The sequence below is a fragment of the Centropristis striata genome, chromosome 2, assembly GCF_030273125.1.
Source record: "Centropristis striata isolate RG_2023a ecotype Rhode Island chromosome 2, C.striata_1.0, whole genome shotgun sequence".
Taxonomy (NCBI): domain Eukaryota; kingdom Metazoa; phylum Chordata; class Actinopteri; order Perciformes; family Serranidae; genus Centropristis; species Centropristis striata.
Genome location: NC_081518.1, coordinates 10,305,310 through 10,324,496, shown reverse-complemented (window position 1 = coordinate 10,324,496; position 19,187 = coordinate 10,305,310). Strand labels below are relative to the sequence as shown.

At 37.9% G+C, this 19,187-nt stretch overlaps 2 protein-coding genes across 2 annotated transcripts; both read left to right on the top strand.

Moving 5' to 3' along the window:
- Positions 1–673: 673 nt before the first annotated feature.
- Positions 674–7,894, top strand: srgn (serglycin). The gene is made up of 4 exons (XM_059354375.1): positions 674–1,021; positions 3,141–3,282; positions 6,746–6,963; positions 7,058–7,894. Exons 1-4 carry the CDS (start codon positions 967–969, stop codon positions 7,141–7,143), a joined length of 501 nt encoding a protein of 166 aa, XP_059210358.1. The 5' UTR covers positions 674–966; the 3' UTR covers positions 7,144–7,894.
- Positions 7,895–9,848: 1,954 nt separating this feature from the next.
- Positions 9,849–17,958, top strand: vps26a (VPS26, retromer complex component A). The gene is made up of 9 exons (XM_059355645.1): positions 9,849–9,967; positions 11,411–11,560; positions 12,034–12,109; positions 12,584–12,740; positions 13,337–13,501; positions 13,628–13,734; positions 14,108–14,209; positions 14,359–14,468; positions 15,218–17,958. Exons 1-9 carry the CDS (start codon positions 9,965–9,967, stop codon positions 15,332–15,334), a joined length of 987 nt encoding a protein of 328 aa, XP_059211628.1. The 5' UTR covers positions 9,849–9,964; the 3' UTR covers positions 15,335–17,958.
- Positions 17,959–19,187: the final 1,229 nt, after the last annotated feature.

Below are 19,187 nucleotides of genomic sequence, written 5' to 3'. Positions count from 1 at the left end.
GGCACTTTAGCAGTGATGTGTTTTAGGAATATTTTGTGGTGTGGGACCTGCAGTGACTCCCTGGTCAGATATTAATAATTTATTGTTATTAGTTTTTCTTTTCTTTTAAAATGAATAATAGAATTATAATAATGTATTGTAAATATTGCTTTCCTTATCTTGTTATCCTTTTTTCTGATGCTTGCTTTGGCAATATATACATTGTTACGTCATGCCAATAAAGCCAATTGAATTGAATTGAATTGAATTGAATTATTAATACATCCCCATATTATTGCATTTCACTGTGTTGATGCTGACAGCTGATGGTGTTGTTGTGGTAGTTTGTTTCTGTTGAATTACAGTTCTAACTCTAATTTTTCACTTTAGCTTTGTAAAACTAGATGAAAGAAAAGTTAGGTCAGTGAAACCACAGATAAAAGAAACAAAAAGGGTCTCTCTCTCTCTCTCTCTCTCTCTCTGTCTCACAAGACGACAGCGTAAAATTTCATGCATAAAGTAAAGAGAGCGAAAAAGAACAACATAAACTGAACTGAACTGTAATCATGTACAAGCAGAAGTTTTTAAAGATCATATCGTTTCGTTATCTCACTATAAAATGAGCCCGCAGCCAATTAAGACCAATTGTCGCTTCCTCTGGGTCGCTATTATCAGAAACAAACACAGATTGAATCTTCTGGTATTTCCTCAGTCCAAGTGCGCAGTTACGCAAACTTAGACCTGATATCTGATATTTGAGGCTACTTAATGCAAAAGTTTCCACTGAGGATGTTCAGCCACTTTCTGCACGAGAAGACTTCAGGAAACCATGACGCAGTCAGAGGGCTGAGCTCTTTCAGGGGGAGTTTGGCTGTCTGAGTTCACACTTCACACTTTTTCTTCACCACGATCACAAGAAGCGTCGTTTGGAGAAGGAGTGCCTATACATTTTACTTGTGTTTTTGTAAAAGAAAGAGAAAACCGAGGATGAAACTGATTCTATTTTTCGTTATCTCCTGCCTCGCCTTACATAACGGGAATGGTAAGTCGATTATTTTAATAAGAAAATGACTTTTGAAGTCTTAGTAGACTTCATGTGGACTTTGTTGAGACAGGTTGGAGTGGACACAAGTCAACATCCTGGCAGCTCAAGTGTTTCCTCGTAGTATATCATCACAATATCAGAGCAGGGTGGTCCAAACTGGGGTCTGAGGGCCTTCAGGGGACTCTGTCTGACAAGCAGAATTAGGAAGTGTTCCAGTATTTCACCCACTCTGTCAGCATAATGGGGTTACCGTCAGTCACTATGACTCATATGTTAACAGGTCAGGTTTTTTCTGTCCTCATTGCTGAGTTGATGGCATTTTTTAGAAAACTAAACTATGTGTTTCTGTTATGGTGAGGTAAGGGACAAATGTCAACTCTCAGGGGAATATATGTGGGAGCCCTTGCCTGATATTGAAGGAGTTTCAGTTTCCTAATGGAGTTTCCATGTGGCTTGTTGATCATCGAGTACTGTACATGTAAGGGGGTTTTTGGACTCTCACCATGTCACAGGTAGTTATTTTTAAATATAGGTAGAGGAAACTGCGTGGATAAACCCTAATAGGCCTACATTAAATATTAATTATATCTGATACCCTGCTAGTTTTTAAAAGTATTTATTAACCCCCAATATTTAAAGCATTATTCTAGGGATTGTGTTTTCTGTGTGTAGAACGCTAATGAGGTTCTGTTCAAGTAAATGCCCGAAGGCATATATTATATAGATTAGACATTTTAATTGTCCACTCATATGGACATTTGCCTTTTGGCTTTACAGGCACATCCATTAAAACGTCGTCAGCCGTGGGTTAAGTGTTATGGAATGAAATTATAAATAAATAGTTGTTAGCCGAAGGGTTCAGATTAAAGTTCCAAAAATTTAACAGTTTATAGACATTTTTAAAAAAAAACAGTAGCAGTCACTATCTAAAAAAAAGTTAAATGCAGGGTATAGTGATATAGGAAAATAAAGTTAATGAAGCCTGTTTATTTGGCTCAGTTTTTATTGTAATTACTTAGTGGATTTTCAGTTACTACCAGGCTGAATAAGATCAAGAGCTAAGGTTTGATCCAGTAAAAATGAAATTAAAATATGACACCTTGTTTTATAAAAGGTGTCACATAACATGCGCACTTGACAATCAGTCAACAGCATCATCAGTTTCCACTGGGTCTATTATTGCCTTTCTTAGTGACACACATTCTGTCTATTTTACTGACACAAGTTTTTAACCACTTGTCGCTCACACACATTAGAAAACACTCAAATTTCCAGTAAATGTTTTACAACTGTCAGATAGCAATGACCTATATGATAGATGGTGTCAGATTACCATTGGTAGTAGTTTCAGTGATGTAGAAATGTCGCACAACTTCTTTATGATTTTTTTCTTTCCTTTTTTTTTTATAATTCATGATTTTTATTAATGCCAAGAGCCCAATAGCATGGGCAAAACAGGAAATGAGGATCTTGGCAGGGTACTTGTGCAAATTAAGTTCATAACAGGATACTCAACCTCAATCATCGAACAGTCCAGATCCCCGATCACAAGAAACACTTGTTAACAGCTGCACTACGGCTACACTTGCTTCCAGTACATGGGCACTTATGTGTATGCTGTATTTATTTTGTTATATTTATCTTATTTTATAGTTTTGTATCTTTCACAGTGTTCTACATTTACAGTTCTTAATGCACTAGTACAGCAGTGACCATAAAGGCGTCTTGCATCGTGATAGCTGTTGGGCTAAATTCTGCCCAGACAATTGTGGTTGAAAATAACTCCTGATGCTTTTTGCATCAGACAATTTCTGTGATCAACTTGCTGCTGAGATGCCGTTACTTCCTATTGTCACACATTGCTGAAGAGAATAAACTGAACTGAAGCCCAATTGGCCAACTGTCATTTCACCCTGTTACAAAATAATGTTGTAATCTGCTGAAACACTCCCAACATGGAACTAGTAAAGTCTTAATTGTTGCACTGAACTGATCCAGATGAGCAACCAGATGTTGCCCAAGAGCTCTCAGACTGAAGTGAATTGGTGCATAAAATTTAACACGAATGAACACAGATTGAACATCAACTCAACATCCCCCCTCTCTATCTCTATAGGAGCGCCTACAAATGCTGTGTATAAGTTTGTGAGATGTAACCCCGAGGGCGACCAGGCCAACTGTGTGACCCACGGAACTGCAAAAATGGAATGGAGTCCAGAGCTGCCATCTAAACTGCCTGCTTCAACTGCAGAGTTTCTGTAAGTATTCATGTGTGTGCGTGTGTGTGTGTGTGTGTGTGTGTGTGTGTGTGTGTGTGTGTGTCTGTGAGAGTTTACAAGCCTGGGATGTGATAGTTTGTTTGCTCTAGGGTTGGGCAATACGGCCAAAATCTTCTATTCTGATATAGATCACTTCATACCTCGATAACGGTACACTTCTTTTAGAAACTGCATCTTTATGGTTTGTCCAGCTTTACTGATATTGCAATACAAATTATATATATATATAGCATAGATATTTTTATGTTGTTTTAATGATATATATCATCTGTGAGCTTCTTAGAGTAAGGTGTGTTTGTTGCAGTGAGTTCACTCCGCCGGATAAACAAAACAACCATCACTGTGATAACAGCTTATAGTACACTGTTGTCAGATAAATGCAGACTTTAAATATAGAAACGCTGATGCTGCACTGGATCAGTTACCTTGGGTTAACACAGCTCCAGCAACACAGCCTCTGGCTGCGTCTATCGCTGTGTGTATTCTTCTGTCCCATGTGTGTGTTTGAGAGCGTATAAGTGTGAGGTAGGTGGCCAAGAAAAGCCAAAATAGAAGACAACGTGGAGGGATAAAGAATGACAGAGGGACTGTCAGAGAGAGTGCAGGGAGGTCATAGCTGGAGTCAGAAAGACCTAAACAGTTCATGGTGTGTTTCATATTGTCTCAGAGTACAGAGGCAGGAGTGTGCTTAATTTAAAGCAGGAGGTGTTGATCTATGGCCTGTTTTGTTTTAAGTTACCGTAGATTGGAATGATGAGGTTTTTTCTGGTCTTTTCTCTGCAGAGATAAGATAATTTTATACAGACAATGTTAACTCAAAACAGATTATTTAAAGGCAGATGTTTGTATGTTTTACACGAGTTCTGTAGGGTGTGTGTGTGTGTGTGTGTGTTTGTAAACTCTAAGGGTACCCTGAGCTCCTTGAATAGAAATGTTATTGAATTCATTAATTAATATTAATTTCTAAATGATTTTTACTTTAATCCCTTGAAGGGTTGTTCTAGAGTAATTGGTTTGAGCATTAAAGAAAGTGAGAAAGCAGTCTCTGTGGATCATCTCAGCAAGGTCATAAATACTTTTAGTCACCATTTTGTTTCAAGAGATGCACATGTTGTCATGCCTGTGTCCTACAATAAATGAACATTATTAACCTAAAGCCACATTTAAGACTTTCAGCTGATAATTGCAACAGTCCATAATTTATAGTTTGCTTTTCCTTTTCTCAAGACCAACTCAAAAGTTTGACCCTCTGGCCAGTAAAGAACGGCGTGTGTGTGTGTGTGTGTGTGTGTGTGTGTGTGTGTGTGTGTGTGTGTGTGTGTGAGAGAGAGAGAGTTTAACACATATGGTGCGTGTTAAACGTGTGAGGCTGCTTAGAAAGTCTGTATCACAGTCTTAGCTTCCTCTTTCTCTTTACCCACATCGATTCTATCAGTAAATGATCTTATAGTTTTCAGAAAAAGGAAGCTTTCAAAAGTGAATACCACAAATCATATTAATACAGTTACAGTCCAGCTCCAACAATGTTGAAATCACAAACTGTGTTTTTAAATTAATTTAATCAGTTGTAGCATTATAAATGCAGGCTGCACATGAACAACAACGTAAACTCCCAGGTAAATGTCAAAAAAACTGTTCCACAGAACACTTAAAATCAATAAGCTCACATAAAAAGCTTCATATCATACCTTTAAAGCATGTCTCAGATATATACAAAGAAAAGGCCCTTTTGCATCACAGCACATGGTATACTGTATTGTACCCTATCGAGCTTCTACCATCTCTTGATTTTACCTGATCTGATCAATAAAACTGGTAAGAAGTCAACTGAGAATTAGATGAGTTTTTAAAAAAAAAGTATTATTTATTTAGGTTTTAGGATCAAAGACTTAAAGGAGCAAACAGGCAAGGAGTGTAGATGACAAAAAGAAACAAGTGTAAAGGAGACAGAGTGAATGAAAGTGGAATGCTTTGAGAACAAAGTGTATTTTTATGAATTATTTGTGTTGTTAGTTGGAGTCTTATCTGCCTCCTACATCATTTCTGCGTACTTTAAAGCAGCAATGGCCGCCGCAGCAGCTCTCCCTTTTGCAGCTTGTCTTGAACAGGAAGTCAGAGGGAAGTGTTAAGAGGAAGTGGGCTGTGACGCCTGGTGGGCTGCTGCTTCTGGTCTATTGTTTTGTACCTCGGTATGTGCCACACTAGTCTGATACTCGTATTTGAGTGAAGTTAGGATAACATGTGAAAAGGATACAGTAATTAAACTGTTTTTGTTATTTTTAAACTTTAACTTTAAAACCATCAGCAGTAGCAGGTTCTGCGGTATTGTTACTGTCTATCAGACACTCAGACAGAGATGGTGCTCCGGAAATCAGGTGACACACCATGAAGGGCCGCAGAGTCTACAGGACTTTCTCCCAAGAGACCTTTGTTTGTGTCCTGCCAAAGTGTTTTCTTACATGATCAATCATCTTTTCCGAAACCCAACCAATTAGTTAGTTGACATGTGTAATGTCCTTAAAGTGGCATGCTATTAATCCACCTTCCCATGAGATCATGTTGGCCCACACTGTTCTCGGATGAGGTCTAATCAGGCAAAATAAGTGAAGACACTTATGTCCGCTTTTAAACCCTGACATCATCTTCCCAATTGATATACAAAATTAGATACTGTTTCCAACACACACCTGCTCCTGATAAACCAAAAGCTTAAACCAGCAAATAATGTATGCCTCAGTCCCTTTTTGAAGCAACAGCTTCAACATGTACAGCATCATCATAAAAACACAAAAACAAAACAACACCTAACTCTGAACTGGTGAAGCCCTCTCTCAGTCAAAAATGTGATTTGGATGTAATTACGGTCACAATACAGAAGTACATTAAGGTCTTAAAAAGGGTCTTTAAAGATTTGTATTCAGTTCATTTTGCAAGACACTACAGCTGAATAGGGTACACATTTAGTAATTTTTACAGGTTTTCTAAATCTGTTATGTTTGAATATGCAAATGATACATTATCCAATGCTAACTTTTGAATTTAAGGCGAAATCTTCAGACGCAAATAGACTAAAACAAATATATTTAATGTGTATTAATGTGGTCGGAGAGAAGACATTAAGATGTTATGTTGTGAAAATGAAGATGCTATGGACAAAAAAAAATAGCCTCAAATCTCAAAATGACCAGTGTATAATAAAACAATGTTTTTGCCTGTAGTGTCTCGCCATAATGTGCGACAACAGCAAAGCAGCTGGAGTCTAATGTTTAGTTTGTGATACTTTGTTGTTGTTTGCTATGCAGTGAAAATGTAATAAATGATGAGGTACCATGTACATAAGTATTATTTACTAGGATGATGAAGTTGGCCAGCCTTCTTAAAACAGACAGCCTTCCAACTCCATCAACATTGTTTCAGTATCTGACTCTCATTGTTTTTCCAGAGAGGCAGAGGCTGAGGAGGGCGAGAATCCACGGCAGGAGGAAGAGGAGGAGGAAATGCTGGTGAGGGATGAAGAGGGGGAGTCACCTGTGCTGACTGAGGAAGGGTCTGGTTATGAAGGCTCTGGAGAAAGTCCATTCATGGCGGACTGGCCCTTTGTGACTGCTGAGGGTGAGTCGGGCTCCGGCATGTCCGAGAAAGACGTAGAGCGATATGAAGGTAACTTTTTAGGAAACGGTCAATTCAATAGTTTTCAAAGTCATCCTTTTTCTGCTACATGGAGTCTGATCTGTTCTTGTTATTCTCCTTGTAGGTGAGAGTTGGAGTGGCATGTCTCCGGCTGGCAAGGCAAGACCAGCAGAGCCTGAGCTGAGAGAAGAGGACCTTCTGCAGCTGTAGACTGTACACACACACACACCCGGAGACACATCTTTATTTCCATTGTGTCTATTTAAATAAAACAAATATTGCAACCTCACCTGGTGGTGTAAAAACCTGGTCACTCAGAGTTTGACAAAGACCAAATATATATTTTATATTCTCATTGCTATAGGTGGGAATAACTCTTTTCAGGGGCAAAAGAACAACTGTAAACAGAGAAAAAAGTAGCTACCAAAGTCAAAGCATGGTCTGCAGAAATGAGACGTATACACACTTTAATTTAGTTGGCAGTGACTTGTATTTGCGCTTTCTTTTGGAAAAAATGCGTTATATGGAATGTGCTTTTTACTATAAAATTTGAAATGTGTTTTTCAAGTAATTATAATACCAGTGCAATAAGTTGACCACACAGATGTCCACACATCGCTCACTTTGTGCAGCTGTGGTTCCAACCTTTTTATCTGGAGCTATGAGGCATGTGTTCCTTTAAGACACACACCAATATATTTATAGTATTTGATCCCTTTGTCTCAAATGTTTTGACACTTTACTTACCCAGGAGGGTAATCAAACATATTTTGGGAACGTATGGTCTGCAAAGTTGAACAAGAGAATCTTGCAAACCCCAAACCCCTCAGGAACAGATTCATGTAATCTAAACCACTGTGAGCTGAAACATATTCAAAATATGTTTTGTGCACATGCATGCATTTCAACATGCTCTGCGCTGTCTAATTTGCATTTGAATACAATAAAGGATTTATAACAACATGGTTCAGTTGTGTTTTCAGTAGATTTGATGAAAACTGTCTATATAACTATCTGTTCTGTTAACTGTGTGATATATTTTCTGCAGTCATTTGGGTATTTTGGGGAGTTTGTGTATCATTTATGTTATTGCTGATATTAAGACTGCTGGGACATTACACTGTAAGGACAACTCCAGCAGACAATTAATAACACAGTTGAACTCTTATTTTGCACAATAAACAACACAATTAATCACCGAACAGAATAGTTGGTAGAAAGCTATTTTAACCCCTTGTAAAAGGTAGTCCTATGTTGAACAACATGATCAAATGATAATTTGTCAATATTAATGGCCAATATTAATTTATCATACAAAGACCTATTTTGTAATGTTGGCCAATGAGTAACAACAAATATCAGTGGCAAGAGTGAAATGCTCAACATATTTAAAAGCAGTGTTTTGTTTAGTTCGTCCACCAGAGAGCACTGATAAGCTTCATTTTCAACTGCAAAATACACTCAGTACATTTCTTCAACAACAAATTTGAAGGGGTCCTTATCATATAGGTTTATGTTTTGTGTTTTTGATAAAAAATAATAAACTACATGACAAATGTATGATAAAACATGCAGTACATTGTTTTACAAAATATGTATATCTCAAATAATTTTCAGTGCGAATAACATGCAATTTATTTATTCAGCATTCACAATGGGTCAAATCAAATTACCCATACAAAAACATAGCCAACAATATTATAATTGCCATATTTTAAATACATTATTAAAAATGCAATAAAGTAATCCTTGACATTTTAACTATCCAGCATCTAATTGCACATTTATATGTAATCTAGGTTGATTATAGTAACTTATTTTACTTTTGTAATCTCATATTACCCAAATTTTATGTTTTCTAGCATCAATACTTTATTGGCATTTTAATATATATATTTTTTATTTTATCTATTAAATCATCTATACTCTGTTACCATTTTAACTTTTTTTATTTGATGTAGTATAGCATCGAAACTTTATTTGTCTTTTAAATATTTTTTTTAATCTTATGTTTTATTGCACCAATACTTTAGGTGTATGTGATCAATACTTTATTGATCTTTTAACATTTTTTTAATCTTACATAACTGATTGTTAATTCTTTGCCATTTTCCTTATTTATATTCTGTATTGATGTCTTTGTACAAAACATAATATTAAATTCTATTATATTCTATTTTCTAACCTGTCGTCACCCTGTTAAAATAATTGCCTAACTCAGTTTTTCAAGTTTTGCAGGAAACACAAAAAACTTCACCAAAAGTGTAACATATGACATTTATTGATCATTTCACTCAAAAAGGATGTAACAAAGGATGGCTATTGGCATAGTAATAGCATTGTGTGTACTTAAGAGAAATAAATGACTTAGGCAATTTTTTGAACATGCCTTTCTGACTTAAGCAAGATATGGTTACACTTTATTTTGAAGGTGTCTACATAAGAGTCACACAAGCCTGTCAGAAACATGACATGACAAGTATCATGAGCATTAATGTTACTTCAAAGTGTCATTAATGTTCATGACACATCCCATGTCATGTTAATGACACGCTCATGTCACTCTTATGTAGACACCTTAGAGTAAAGTGTTACCAATATTAGTATCAACAATAAAACACTGATAAACTAAACTGATAACTAAACAATCTCCCTCTAGCTCTTCTTTGCTGGGTTCTTATCTGATGCCTATGAATGTGGCAAATTGTCAAAGAAATGATGATCTTAAAGGGGTAAAATCACATGATCTGATCAACTGAGGATGTAGGCGATTTTACCATAGGTGGCTGGCGTCATGAGGAGATGATTTAGGTAAAAAAAAAAAAAAAAAAAAAATTTTTGACAAAAAATGACTTATTTTAACAGTGTGACGCTGTGATAGCGTCCTACGGGAGTTTGGCGGCTCCCTCCCCGACAGCACACACATGACCCGGGTCACATGACGGTAAGTCTTGATACTACCTCCTGGTTCAGACGGACTGGCTACACGGAGCGAGGCTAGCTGTTAGCTTCAACTGTCCAGACGGCCGAGATGGTGAGTGTGAAAACAAGCGTCAGCTGTCCGGGCTGCACTGAAATGAACCGGGGTGTTAATGAAATAAAACCCAACATTTACACGGAGCCACAGTTTCTCTTGACAGCAGCTGTTTAACATTGGAAGCTGACAGGAAAGCTAGCTGGGCGAATTAGCATCAGGACGAGGCCGCCTGTGCTTTCTCAGTGATGCTTTGACTTGCTAACGGGCCAGCAGCAGCAGCAGCAGCAGCTTTGGTCAATGATGGCAACAACTACAAATGTGGGTTACTAACTAAAGTTGTTTTAAGCATGTTTATGTAACTAGAGCTGCCAGCTGGGGCTGAGAGAAATCTTAATGTGAGCTAACGCTGCTGGTTAGCGGGATGTAATGTGAAGTTGTGCCGTATGACACATGCATGTTGGAGCACAGCAACAACTCTTAAATATCTTGAATATTTTAATGTTTAAACGATATGCTTGTTGGAAAAGCGTCGATCGCTTTTTGATGTAGTTAGTTAGGGACAGTTGTTTGTTGACACCCACTGACTTTGGTGCACTGTTGCTGTGTTTATCTTGTTTGCTCCTGAATAGATCATAAGGTGGATTTTGGACTTTCTTCTACGATTATCTATGCTTGCCTTTACGAAATAAAATAAATTAAAGGCATCCCACTCTGGTGTCCAGACAGTGATGGATCTCTCCTGACATCTTAATGATTGGGCGGATTGCTTCAGATTTGCTGCATGCTGAGACATATGTTTGTGTCTTTGTGCCAGCTCAGAGGAAAATAATGTGGCTGTGCAGAGCTGATAAGTAATCGAGTTAGTGTGGAAACAGATAGGGAGTAGCTGTTTCAGATCCACATGTTTACAAAGTTAAGACTGTAATTGTCCAGAGCACACCCAGCTGTCCCATTTATCTTGGCAGCTGTGTTTGTGATTATTACAGGCGGCTTCATGCTGTCCATAAAGACAATGAACTGTATGTGTTTAATATGTTATAGTTCAAATTTGCTTGTAAACTTGAATGCAACCTCAGTCCCGTCACAATTATCTATTAAGTCTGGCTGAACCTGTGACCAACATATTGCAGTCTCCTGGGATCAAGAAATCCACATATGGTTATCATAGATCTGGTATTTTAATCAGACTTTTGTTATTATTTTGTGAAATTGTCAATTGTTCTAAGACCTTTTTTTTGTCTTGTCAGCTGAAGCATGGAATGAGTATTTTGCCTCATTATTCTCATACTCCATAATATTTCATTTAGAATGTTCAAACAAACAAACATATTTTGCCTTTAACAAATATTGAGTGTCCTGTGGTTTGGATATTGCACTTTTAATTAAATTCACAATATTGCCCAACACCACCTTTTAACAAGGTGACTTTTGCACTTCTTAAATAGCTTGTTTGTTTCTGTGTGTAATACACTGTTTCTGTGCTGTACTTTGTGTTTGCAGAGTTTCCTAGGAGGTTTGTTTGGGCCTGTATGTGAGATAGATGTCCTGCTGAACGATGCAGAGAACAGAAAGACAGCCGAGTTGAAGACAGAAGAAGGGAAAGTGGAGAAACACTACCTGTTCTATGATGGAGAGTCTGTATCTGGCAAGGTAAACTGAGTTTACATTATTAATAAAGTGGGATGCAGAGCTCCACAAGGTTCAATAAGTCTGCTTCACACAAATGAAGCCTGATTTAACTTTGCTGTCATGTTATTTTCTACTTAACAGCACCCAGTCAGCAGATAAGGGACTTCTTGTCCATACCAAAGTCTATTATGGGATCCTCTCTTTAACTGAGCCCAGTGGGAAATTAAGGTTCTTTTGATGTGCGTGCAAGATTTTCACTTCTGTGTTTAGGATCCAACTGATACATCCCCTTTTATTAAATAATAATGGAGGATCCAATTTTTGTGAAATGACAAGGGACAAGTCTTGTCAAATATATTCTTGTGTGCTATAATATGCTGTTTTCCCCTGTCAAAGTCATATATATTTGTCAACTGGTACATTTTTCAAACTGTTTTGACAGCATGTTCTTTGGTTCATATATTTCTTCATCTCATCACATATTTCCTCTGCAGGTGAATCTAAATGTGAAGCAGGGAGGGAAGCGACTGGAGCATCAGGGCATCCGCATCGAGTTTGTTGGACAGATAGGTGAGAGATGACTCTGTTTTCGCTCTATGCTTCTGTCTTTTGCAGGAGGTTTACAGTGTATGGAAAAATAATTCTTATTTACAATTATTATGAGCTCATTCAGCTATTTTATTGCTCTAATTTTAGTAGGGTAACTTTTGCTTAACACTTAAAACTTCTAAACTGCCCTATGTGACAATACTTAAAATGCTAATTGGGTGAATTGCTTTACAGCTGGACCATTATTTGCTAACAGTAGACTCCTGGCTTTCTCATGTGGCTAAAAGGTTTAACAGAGCATGTGGTCGTCATGTGCAGCCTGCCGTAGTGCAGCTAAACCCTCCTCCGACTGCATTTGTAGGAAGAGAGTGGTGTGTTGAAACAATGTGAAATCTAATCCAAGTACACGTATAAAATGTATAAAACATGTATAAAACTTTTTGTTTTGTGTTTAATACAACTCCATAACTGTAAATCCACTCTGCTGTATTTCAGAGCTGTTCTCTGATAAGAGCAACACCCATGAGTTTGTGGACTTGGTGAAAGAGCTCGCTCTGCCTGGAGAACTCACCCAGAACAGGAGCTACGACTTTGAGTTCATGCAGGTGGAGAAGCCCTATGAGTCCTATACTGGGGCGAATGTCAGGCTAAGGTATATATATTACACAGTTTCAACATAAACTGCAGGCTCTATTATTATATTAATCACATGGGTTGTGTTTACTGCATGACACCCACGTGTTTTAGTCCCACTTGATGTTTTTGATGAGCCGGGAGCTTCAGAATCTTGCTTCCTTTTTTAATGTTATGGCAGCAAAATGTCTGTGGGAGAGCTTTCCTTTATCTTCTCATGTGTTGTTAGCACACTGGAGGTGGACAGTTAGAGAAAATCCCCACAGCTATCAGTAACTATATGTCTGTTTTTGGTGTTTTGTCAGTAGTGGTGATTATTCATATTCATTCGAATAATTTACTTACAGGAAATACGCTGAGTAATTGATCAATTGGATTCATTTTCAACAAAAGTTTTGCTGGCTAGAGGTTCACAAATAAAACTATTATACAAGTTTCTCTTTTGTTGGTCAAACAGCGTGAGCAATTGTAAGATGCCATTTTATATCTTTAATGAATAATCAGTCAATCTAAATTTAGTTAACCTATGGAGAATTAAAGTCATTCTTCGTTTCAGTTCTGCATTGTTCCAGTCTGACTCTTAAAGCTTGTGCTGTCTGTGCATTCTTCTCACAGGTATTTTCTCAGGGTGACAATAGTACGTCGTCTTTCTGACTTAGTGAAAGAATACGAGCTGATTGTCCACCAGTTAGCCACCTACCCAGACGTCAACAACTCGATCAAGATGGAGGTCGGCATAGAAGACTGTCTGCACATTGAGTTTGAATACAATAAATCCAAGTAAGACCAATATTACTTTAACTTTTCTGGTGAAGTCGCCATTCTTTCACCAGCAAACCCCAAAGCCAAATAAGACTGGGCATTAAATCAGTTTGAGCAGCTTCTCCTGATATGTCTCTTTATCAGATACCACCTTAAGGACGTGATTGTTGGGAAGATCTACTTCCTGCTGGTCAGGATCAAGATCCAACACATGGAGTTACAGCTCATCAAGAAGGAGATAACAGGCATAGGTAAGAATCCACTGTCAGCACTTGTAAAATGATTCTAATGCCTGGTTCACACAATTTGGCCCTCAAATTACTTTATTTTTCACAACAAAAATGACATAATTCCACTCCGGAGACAGGATTTCTTGCCCACCAGAAATAAGCACTCCGAGTTCTTTGTGCGCTGTTTTGCAGCGATAAAACAAAGAAGAATAAGAAGATAAAATAGTTGAAAGGATGGATTGTAGGCATACCAGTTAATGTTGTTGGCCCACATGTGTTTCCATACATCTTTGCTATTCATAGCCCTGTTCCTCTAGGTGCACCAATAATTCAGCTCTGCTCCACTTTATCATAGTCTATCACTTATTGTTTGTTTTTTTGCCCTCCTTTTTAGGTCCCAGTACTACCACAGAGACAGAGACGGTTGCAAAGTATGAAATCATGGATGGAGCTCCAGTTAAAGGAGAATCAATTCCCATCAGACTGTTCCTGGCAGGTAAATCCTCTCCTCTCCTCTCCTCTCCTCTCCTCTCCTCTCCTCTCCTCTCCTCTCCTCTCCTCTCCTCTCCTCTCCTCTCCTCTCCTCTCCTCTCCTCTCCTCTCCAAGATTCATAACAGCATATCACATCTTGTGTTTCCTCTCAGGATATGACCTGACACCCACCATGAGGGATGTCAACAAGAAGTTCTCTGTACGCTACTTCCTTAATCTGGTGCTGGTGGATGAAGAGGACAGAAGATACTTTAAACAACAGGTGCGCACACAATACACAATATTCTGCATCCGTTAGACGATATCATTTGTGAGCCAATCACACATTGCATTAAATCACGGACTGCTGTTTGGGTATTTGGCTACGAAGTATTACTTCGTAGCCAAATACGGCGAAGAAGTATTACTTCTTTCTACATCTGGGTTAAAAAAAGGATTCAATGCAGGTATTGTTTGATTGGAGAAGAGTCTACTAGGGCTGGGTGATATGGACCAAAAGTCCTACCCCCATATATTTATATATACGATATACATACATACAGATATTTTTATCGCAAAGTGAGAGCAAATGTTCAGTCAAAGTCAAATATGACATGTCACAAGTAGTTTTATTGAAACCGTTTATTTAAGTGAACATATATACCGTCTAACAACAGGAGTGCATTTTTTAAAATCAAATCTCCATAAAGTGCACATTTAAATTAAAAAAAATATCTTAAACAACACATTACTTGGTACCAGGTTATTTTGGTCAATACCATACCATAAAGGTATTTAGCCCTAGTTATGGAGCAATGTGTAGTGGACCCAAACTCACTAGCACAAGTACGAAACAATTGATATGATTGGTTTGTCACTGACCAACAGTTGGTGGCCACAGCACCTCAAGACGCGCAACATTGGACACTGCTACCAAGAAAACATATCTTTAAACAATGCAGGATTTGAAATAGTTGAAATATTTAAATATCGCTACTTTTCATTCATTCATTGTTCTGCCTCTGTGTTCAGGAGATTGTTTTGTGGAGAAAAGCTCCAGAGAAGATGAGGAAAAGAAACTTCCATCAGCGCTACGAGTCGCCTGAGCCCCGAACCCAGCCGGTTACTGCAGAGCAGCCAGAGATCTGAGGGCGATGCTATGAACTGAAAATACACACAGACACACACCAACTCTTCACTGCTGAACAGCCAGAGGTGTGAGGGCTGCCCCACTATCTTCCTGGACTGAGAAATGTAAACATGAATACACATAACATATCTTCAGGCATCCCCATCACCACACTACAGCCTCAGGTGTGAGCTGTCCGACCACCTTCACCCCCCCTCCCACCCCAGGACTGAAACACACTTGCATACAGACGCACAAGCATACAATCCAAGAAGGCGGAGAGCTAAATGTCAAGGCAAGAGTGGAAATCAAACCTGACCCGATAAGGAACCGTGAGGCAGCCTGTTTGATCTTGGCGTCTCAGACTGAAAACACACAGATGAAGCCATACATTCTCAGTTTGCTGAATGCAGAAAAAAAAAACCAAGAGCATAGACGAAAAAAGAGGAGATGGCTACAAACGACCACCACACCGTTTATCCATTTCTTCTGCACCTGGAGCTTCTTTTGTTTGCACATTTGAACAGCACTTACCCTGAATTCTTCTCTGGCATCCTTCCTCCCACACCTCCCTACAAAATTTCTGGATGTGCTAGCCAGTGATTTAAAGTATTTATCATGTGGGGATCAGCCTGAACGGAGGACATGAGAGGCTAAGCTATGAGTCAACACACGCTCTGTTTATTCACAATAACTGAGTTGAAGCTATAAAGATGTCACTGTGCTGTCGTTCATCCATCAATCCGGATATTCAAGAGCTTCTCAGTTGTCGTTTAGTGTATTGCAACAGTCCACAGGCTGCTTCTTCCATGCAAAGGTCAATTTAGTGCAAAAACAAATGTCCATCTTTACATAAATTTCATCTTCAAATGTCTGTTTTGTGAAAATGAAAACATTTTCCACCCTTGCATATTTTCAGTTCTAGTAGACATTTAATTCCACACAAGTAATGTGTTTGTTTAAAGATGGACATTATCATTTCAGTGTCACTTATTTCATAAAATGGTTTAACTCAATAGAAATCATTTAGAGCTGCATCTAATGATTTTATTTCATTATCGATTAATCAGCACATGCTTGTTTAATCGTTTAGTCTTTTAAATGTCAGAAACAAAAAGTGAAATGGTTCCGTCACAATTTCAAGGAGCCCGAAGTTACAGTCACAGCCCCAGTCCCAAAAATATTTAAATGACAGTAATTAATAGAAAGAAACGCAGCAAATTCTGACATTGGAGAAGCTACAACCACAGAATGTTTGACCATGAAAATCGTTGGCGATTTGTTTTCTGACAATCAATAGACTGGTTGTTGCAGTTTTAAAAGCATCATACATTTAAATTCACTGCTTATTAAAATATATTGAGCTCAATACAACATTTTAGTCCCTTGTTAGTATCAATATTTGATACAGATTTCAATGATGAGGTCTGTCTGTTACCACAGGATCTCCAAACAGAGTTGGAGATTTAGTTTTCTTAAGTCAACTTATTTCTCTGGCACGAGGCCTTTTGTTCTAACCTCAAAGTGCTGTTTATTTATGCCTAATCTTGAAGAATAGAAACCGTTTATTTTTTGTGTTCCCTAAGTTATTTCAAGGGTCGGTTCACCCAAATTACCCCCCCCCCCCCCCCCCCTTTTTTTTTTTTTCTCCAAACCAGATATTTGGATTATCTGGATTAACAGGGAGTTAGATTTCGGTGCTTTGTCCACCACAAATTAAATTCCATTGACCTCCATTTTATTGGAGTGGAGAAAGAGAGATATAAAAACTTAGACACACTACATCTGTATGGCTAAATAGAAAATGTGTTTATTTGTAATTTGGGTCACCTGAACCTTTGTCAGCTGACTTTCAGTTTGTTGGATTAAGAATTCAAGACCTTAAAAAAAAAGGATTACAAGTTGGGGAAGTTGTCCGCCTACCTGAAAATGAATGTCCTGCCATCACCACACGAGTAGCCATTAATGCATTTTCAGTGATTCAATAGAAAAATGAAGTGATGCTAGCCATGATCAGCTGACTGCAAAATAATTTTCTTTTTCATCGGTTGCAGCATTTTGTGAGCCCGTTGGTTTGGTATGAGTAAAATACTAATGTTAAAAAAAGGCTCATGTCTGCTGTTGTAAGCACTGGAACAGATGCTGTATCATTATACTGTAAAATCCAACAATATTCCACTGTGACGCTCAGACCGGCTGTTTAGGTCCTGCTTTAAAGACACGCACACACTCACACACAGTTTGGTGACGTTACCGGTCTTGTGTGTTGGTTGAATTTGCCCTTAAGCTCTGATCTGTGGCCAGTTTTGCACTTTCCACTCCGATGCTTAACTTTGTTTCAAAGGGGCATGGAAGCTGAAACTAAACATCACTCAAGGACAACTTCACCTCAGAGATCTCCTGTGTCTGAAATGGAAATTATACTGTCATTTATATATCACTACTTGTTTTAATTGGAGTGAATAAGTACAATATTTTGTTGCTTTTTTTGTTTCATGTTAAATGTTTTCATTTCATAAACCTCTGAACACTCACATCCACGGTTCAGATTTGTTTCATTGCAATCTGGTTTCCTTTTGTTTGGGAACTGTGTAATTTATTTGCCGGTAACGCTTTCTTTCTGACATATTTTCTGTCTTTTAAACACTGTACAGGCAGGGTTTGTTTGGTGAACTTTAAATACCTTCAATGGTAATGAAGAAACATTTAAATGCCAAAACTCTCTGCCCGTCCTATCTACTGCATGTTGATCTTTACACAATGTCTAATCATGCCATCGACATGTGCGTGTGCGTGTGTGTATGATATGTGTATATACACCAAACCCAAATATATAGCCAAAATGAATCGTGAATAAAGCAAATTTATACAGAATACCCTTTCAACAACACTCATTCTTTTAGAAACATATAGTTACAAGGTATTGTACATCTCATCATGTTGTCCATGTGGAAAATACCTGCATTACTTCAACATTTTGTCTTAAATTACAGTAGAGAGGGGGAGTTTGGAATGAAAGACTAGTTTTCCTCATGGCTTTTTATTAACTAACCTGATTTACCAAACATAAAAAGGCCCACAAGTCTGCATCCTGTATATGTTTAGAAACATCAAACACAAAGCCCTTTCTGAAGTGTTAACCCAGGTGAATCCATGGCACTACCTTCAAAGCACACGTGTGAACTTGAGTCACATGACTTGACTCAGACTTGAGTCACAAATTTGACGACTTTCGACTCAACATCAAAAAACAAAAAAAGACATGTAAAACAACTTGGGCTTTTACACCAACGACTCGCGGCTGTACTTGGACTGTAGCCTTTTGACTTGGGAAATACATTTTTGTAAGGCAAGTATGTTATTTAAAAAGTGTGCCAAGAATCAATTAATTTCCCCTATATTTATTCAGTCACAAGTCAGCACTTAACTCCACAGTTTCACTTTGTTTGAACCAATCCAACAGCATTTAATCAAGTTGCAGCAGAGAAAGCATGAAAAATAAATAAATGCAACTTTTAAAAAAAATAATTCATTCATGACTTTTTAAAAATGTAGTACATTATTATTACTCCGTTGACATTACATTTGGTGAAGATTGCATTATGACCAAAACTCAAAGTTTAGGACTTGGGACTTGAATGCAAAGACTTGAGCCTTTTTTGTGACTTGGTCTCAAAAAGATGACTTTGTCCCACCTCTCAGGTCATTTTTCTTGCTCACAGAGCAACTGTCTTTTTGTCGTTTTTCAGATGCACAGCATCTGTGTTTAATAGACGATCTTTGGGCTTAGCTAATGAGGAGTATTTTTTATTGCCTGTTCATATTTTTCTGCTTTCTTTGCTACATAACCCTTTAAAACATTTTTTTGGTGTT